This window comes from Camelus ferus, chromosome 36 (assembly GCF_009834535.1).
Source record: "Camelus ferus isolate YT-003-E chromosome 36, BCGSAC_Cfer_1.0, whole genome shotgun sequence".
NCBI lineage: Eukaryota > Metazoa > Chordata > Mammalia > Artiodactyla > Camelidae > Camelus > Camelus ferus.
The window spans coordinates 18,219,932-18,225,732 of record NC_045731.1 but is presented as its reverse complement, the minus strand read 5'-3'; the positions used below and the strand labels follow the sequence as shown (position 1 = coordinate 18,225,732).

General features: G+C 36.0%; 1 protein-coding gene across 1 annotated transcript; it reads left to right on the top strand.

Annotated features, from left to right (window-relative positions):
- The first annotated feature begins 2,822 nt into the window (after positions 1 to 2,822).
- On the top strand, positions 2,823 to 5,001 carry LOC102520557 (olfactory receptor 1009). Its single transcript, XM_006190520.2, has one exon. The coding sequence runs from the start codon at positions 3,306 to 3,308 to the stop codon at positions 4,248 to 4,250; it is 945 nt and encodes a 314-aa protein (XP_006190582.2). The 5' UTR covers positions 2,823 to 3,305; the 3' UTR covers positions 4,251 to 5,001.
- Positions 5,002 to 5,801: the final 800 nt, after the last annotated feature.

Sequence of the window (5,801 nt, the reverse complement as noted above, 5' to 3'; positions counted from 1 at the left end):
GCTTGCAATTGTTTCTCACTTTCTACCTCCTAGGCTTCACACATTTCTCATCCCAAATTGGTTGTAGCTGTTTTCTTTTCTTCTGTCTCTTTAAAATTGCTAGAATACCTTAGGGGCCTGTTTTAGATTACTACACTTTTTGGTTTTGTTTTCGATTACTTTTAAATATAAAGGTAATGCACATATACTTTCTCCTTGTACCAAAATCTCCTTGTATCAAATTTGCGTGCACATGGAGTCACCTTTGATTACCCATCACATACCAGTTCACGGCCCCTCTGTGCTCAGAAATTATGATTGCAAATTTGGTGTATATCCTTACAGACTCTTTTATTTTATTCTATTTGCACACATTTAAATAATTGCAATTAATGAAAATATTAAGGTTTAAAACTTGTTCCTAAAAGCACACTGCAGAGATCATTCTGTAACTTGCTACTTCTTCACATATCTTGGAAAAATAACCATGTTTGCACATATAAAATTACCTGTTTTTTAAATTTCTGCACAGTATTCCATAGAATGACTGTACCAAGGTTTATTTTGCTGTTGCTTTTGTGGACAATATGTGGATTCCAGTTGTTTTTTTTTTTTTTATCATTTTAAACAATGACGAAGTAGACATCCTTGTTTTTCCATTCTGCGTTTCCTTGGGGTAGATATTACGTAATGGAACTTGTGAGTCATTAGGTACTTGCTTTTTCAAAAAAATGTCAAAATAGTGAAAAATTGCCATCCAGAGGCCCCACCCTGCAGTATGAGGGATTGCCATTTTTTTCTGGCTGTCTCATCCGTGTTTTATATTCTTAAATTTATTTATTTTGCCAATTTGACAGATGAAAATAGTATGAGTGTTTTTTTTTTTTTCAATTTGGCTTCTATGATCATTTGCAAAATTAAGCATTTTTTTTTTTTAATTCTTATTGGGACTTTGGGTGTCCTGTCTTGTGGCATGCATTATATCTTTTGCCTATCATTACAATGAGTATTTGCTATTTTAATTGATGATTAATGGTAGTTCTTTGTGTGTTCTGATTTTAATCCTTTGTAATATATGTTTCAATATTTTTTCCCAATCTGTGTGTCTTGATACTTAGAATGCATGTTGGCATACATTCATTTAAAATTGTGATGTAGTAAAATTTACAATATGTTCTTCATGTGGTTTTTATGTTCTGTTTAAGAAGACCATTAAAAATAAATCATAACACTATTCTTCACTATTTTCATATAATACATTTATAGTTAAATTTTTTTTAGTTTAAGTGATGTGGGGTAGAATTTTAACAGCATTTATTTTCTCAAATGGCCATTCAACTATTGTAACACTTTTTTATGAGTATTGACTGTTGAATCTTGGCTTTCCTGACTTGGAATAAAACATTTATTCATAGTCAGTTGACATACATGCCTAGGTCTGCCTGTGGTTTTTCTAAAGGTTTCCTGTCCTTTTCTATTCATCTTTTTGTTCTAGTAAAAACACTTTACTCTTTTAATTATGATAGCTTTAAATCTGCATTGAATATCTTTATTTTTCTTTTTAGAAACTATATTGGCTATTTTTAAATACATCTTGTTCCATAAATTTTTAAAGCAGATTGTTTCATTAAAAATTATATTTAGATGTTGTTTGAAATTGCATTAAATTAGCCACATAGTTTGGTGAGTGTCCTTGATCAGTCATCCTGAGACAACCAGGAACAAGTCTGTAGTTGGACCAAGTCAGCTTTATTGAGCCATTCCAATGAGATGATCACATACCAGAAGCACCATGGGTATCTCACTGAGCAAAGAGGAAATAAAGTTATTGTGGGATTTTTACAAAGGGTGGAGTTTACATGAAATTTAAATCAAGAAAACTTTTGGTAAGCTCAAAACAAAGCAGGCTGTATGTTAAGGGGGCAATATCACAACACGCCCACAGTGCAGACCAGGGTCCTGTTTCCCTAGAAACTACAAAGTGCAGATGGGTGTGGAATGTGGTGTCCAGAAGTCCCTCCTGTGGAGCTCTGTGCCTGTGCAGGAAATTGAGACTCCTTAGCCATGTCAAAGTGACTTACTTAGATCTTCCTGGTCAGAGTGGCATGTTTCATCTTGCTGGTATAATTAACAATGAACGTTTTTAGCTAGCCTATACTTTTAGAAAATAAATTTTCTCATTGAGTGACAAGGCGGTTGTCACTCAGAGAAAGTGTTGTTAGATGCTGGCAGCTGCAGTGTTATCTGTGGGAGGAAGTACTGTGTCCTGTTCTCCTCACAGCTGACTTATCTGTGTCTGCTATTCCTGCCTGAAGGATGGCCACACAAGTCCTTACTCCCTGAGTCTGAGTTAATTTTTACTTTCTCAGGAGGAAGTGAATCTTTATAATTGAATCTGTTTCCATTTTATACATAAGAAATACATAAAACACATTTTTTTTCCCACTGATTTAGGTATTTCTTCCTTTGCTTCAGTAAAGTTCCACAGTTTGTACTTTTCTTCATACAAATTTGGAATATTCCTTGTTAGGCTTATTTTATGGTTAGTTGATCAATTTGAGTTGATGAATATGAGTTTTTTCATTATAACTCATAAGCGATTGTTATTGAGTTTTTTACATTGATCTTCTAAACTATTTGTTGAACTTTTCAATTTTTTTCTTAGAAAAATCTTATTAGTTGACTCATCCATTTCTATGTGGGTGACTATTTTGCCTGCAAACGCTGACTGTATTTTCTTCTCTTTTTTCTACATTCTTATATCTTTCCTTCTTATATTTAAGTGTTTTGGCTGCAATCTCCAATATATTGTTCAATAGTATAAATTGTGAGCATCTTTATATAGTTTCTGGCTATAATGTGAATGTTCCTCATGTTTTCCTCTACACATGCTTCCTCTGAAAGCTTTAGGAAGGTTCTTTCTTACTATGTTAAATAGTTTCCTTTTTTTTGTCCATATTGAAAAGGTTTTTTTTGAGAGCCACATTTAATCAAATTCTTATAAAAATTGTATTGAAATAGTACTAATGCTTTTCTTAATAGGTAAATATGGTGAATAGTTTTATAGGTTTTCTAATGTAGACCAAATTCTTAGTTAAACTTTAACTTTCTCTTTAAAACATTTAAGCCTTATTGCCCTTTAGAACTGTAATGTAGTTGATTTGCCAGCACTTTATTTAGGCTTTTTTTTTTTTTTTTTAACACCAGTGTTCCTAAATCAAAAATCTGTTATTTCTTTTCTTTGTATCACGTTATGCTTTCAAGAAATTTAAAGTTGTATTAGCTACCAATTCTCTTTTTCTAACTCTAGAGACCAAAACCCACCGATGGCTGCTGAGAACTCTGCAAAGATGACAGAGTTCATTTTCATAGGCTTGAAGTACCACCCTCGGCAGCAAGTCTTCCTTTTCTTGCTCTTCCTACTCTTTTACCTCGTTACTGTGAAGGTAAACTTGGGCATGATTATCCTCATCCGGCTCGATTCCCGCCTCCACACACCGATGTACGTCTTTCTCAGTCACCTGTCCTTTGTGGACACCTGCTTCTCTTCAGTGGTGGGCCCCAAGATGCTCGCCGACTTCTTCACTGAGCGGAAAGCCATCTCCTTCCTGGGCTGTGCCTTGCAGCAGTGGTTCTCTGGGTTCTTTGTGGCCATCGAGTGCCTTCTCCTGGCGTCCATGGCCTATGACAGCTACGTGGCCATCTGTAACCCGCTGCTGTGTTCCGTTACCATGTCCCAGAGGCTCTGTATCCAGCTGGTGGCAGGACCCTACGCTGCGGGTTTTCTGAACACCATGACTCACACAACAGCTGCTTTTCGTCTTCCCTTTTGTCGCTCCCACGTAATCAATCATTTCTTCTGTGACTTGTCCCCTCTGCTTTCTCTCGTGTGTGCGGACACCTGGATCGATAAGTTGTTAGTTTTCATTGTGGCTGGAGCTGTCCTCGTGGTCAGTAGCCTGACCATTGTCATCTCCTATTTTTACATCCTCCTTGCCATCCTGAGGGTCCGCTCTGCTGCTGGGAGGCGCAAAGCCTTCTCCATGTGCTCTTCCCATCTCACGGCCGTTTCCATTTTGTACGGGGCTCTCTTCTCTATCTATGTGAGGCCAGGGGCAGTTTTCTCTCTGGACCTCGATAAAGTGGTGTCCATATCCTACACAGCAATCATCCCCATGTTGAATCCTCTCATCTACAGCTTGAGAAATAAAGAAGTGAAAGCTGCCATGTGTAGGACCATCACCAGAAGGAAGTTTTGCATCAGAAGATAGACTTCCATCTAAAATACAGAAGAGAGAAGAGAAAAGCTTCTTTTCAGACATGGCTAGATTACCTGTCATCATCCAAAGAGGGTCAAAGAATTTGCAGAATTTAGGGGGATGTCATACTTCCATTCTTCTCTATGATTTTTATTTTGGTAACTTTTAAAAGCTCCATTTCATTATGTCCCTACAAATGATAAAAATCCCCAGTCACCCATGGACTCAGAGCACTTCTGCTTCCTCAGACACCTTCATTACTGGAAATAGGATAAAATCTAAAACTGTGGGGACCACCTAGCTACTAACATTCTTGCACTAGTTGGACCAATGTAAATGTCCACATTGGGTGAGAGTTTTTGAAACAGCATGTATGTTCCCTATTTCTAAATATGGAATTGAAAAGAGTAAACAGAGTAGTTACTTAGCTTACAAATGATTTTTTAACTAAATGAATCCCCCGTATCATATTCTTTTTCATATCTTTTATGCCTATTTGATTTATTCTTGCTTTCTAAAAATACAGTGTCATGAACATTACAGGAAAGGAAAAGAAAATGTAGACAAGCAAATGAAGAACAACATTAACCAAAAAAAAAAAATCTTATACTCTTATTCTTCCACCAAGTGATGAGTCCTCTTAATAATTTCCAGATGCCTCTCTGCCTATTTGAGTTTAGTTGTTCTAATTATAACTTCACTAATTGATGTTCAGTTTTTCCTAGTTCTTTTAAATAAAAGATAGCTTACAACAGAAATTAGAAATAAGGTGCAAAAAAGTGAATGAGAAAATGAGAAAAATTCTAAAAACTCAGAGACAATAGGTGTTGAGAAGTTAGAGGTAAACTAAAATGGATAAAATGTATATCTTATTTTCATGTTAGTCTTTTTTGTTGTTGTTGTTTCCAAATTAAAAAAAAAAATCAATACAATAGAATGAAGTTAAAAACATTTAACACCTTTCTCCCCTGCCCTGACTCTGAAGATATTTTGAAGAATTCAAGAGGTATTATAATCATTTCAAGGAAGATTAGTGATTTTTGAAAAGCATCTTTTGGGTACAAACTAGATTCTGCCAGAATTTTTGCCTTGATAGTTGTGCATGATCTAAAAATGTAAAATTTATCACTATTTAATAAAAAGAGCTACATCTGAAAAGAAAAAAAAAAAAACAGTGGGAAAATTTGAGTAGTGATACAGTAGTGAAAAACTAGGGTGTAGACTTCTTATCCAAATAACTTTCTTAATGGAGTTTCTGGATAAGCAAGTGCTCTCTTAGGCAGTGTTGATGAGATGACTGTCACAATCAGTCTTCCTCACTCCAGGGTTAGTTGAACTTGCTTTGAATATTGCAGTTATTATAAACACAGTGCATTACAGGGAGTGGGCATGGAGTGGCTTGGGTTCGGAAGTGAGCAAGCTATGCAGGGAACTGGATACCAAGATGTGGAGATGGTTTACAGGCCAGTGCTAATCATAGTTTCAGTGAAGCAACTGTCTCAGACAGAAGGGACCAGTCCCTTGCCACATAACCAGAGAGACAGAAATAGTGCCAATAGGATG

Bases quoted from the DNA above. Each gene is read 5' to 3' on its own strand.
- LOC102520557 (XM_006190520.2), top strand. From the start codon at position 3,306: ATGGCTGCTGAGAACTCTGCAAAGATGACAGAGTTCATTTTCATAGGC.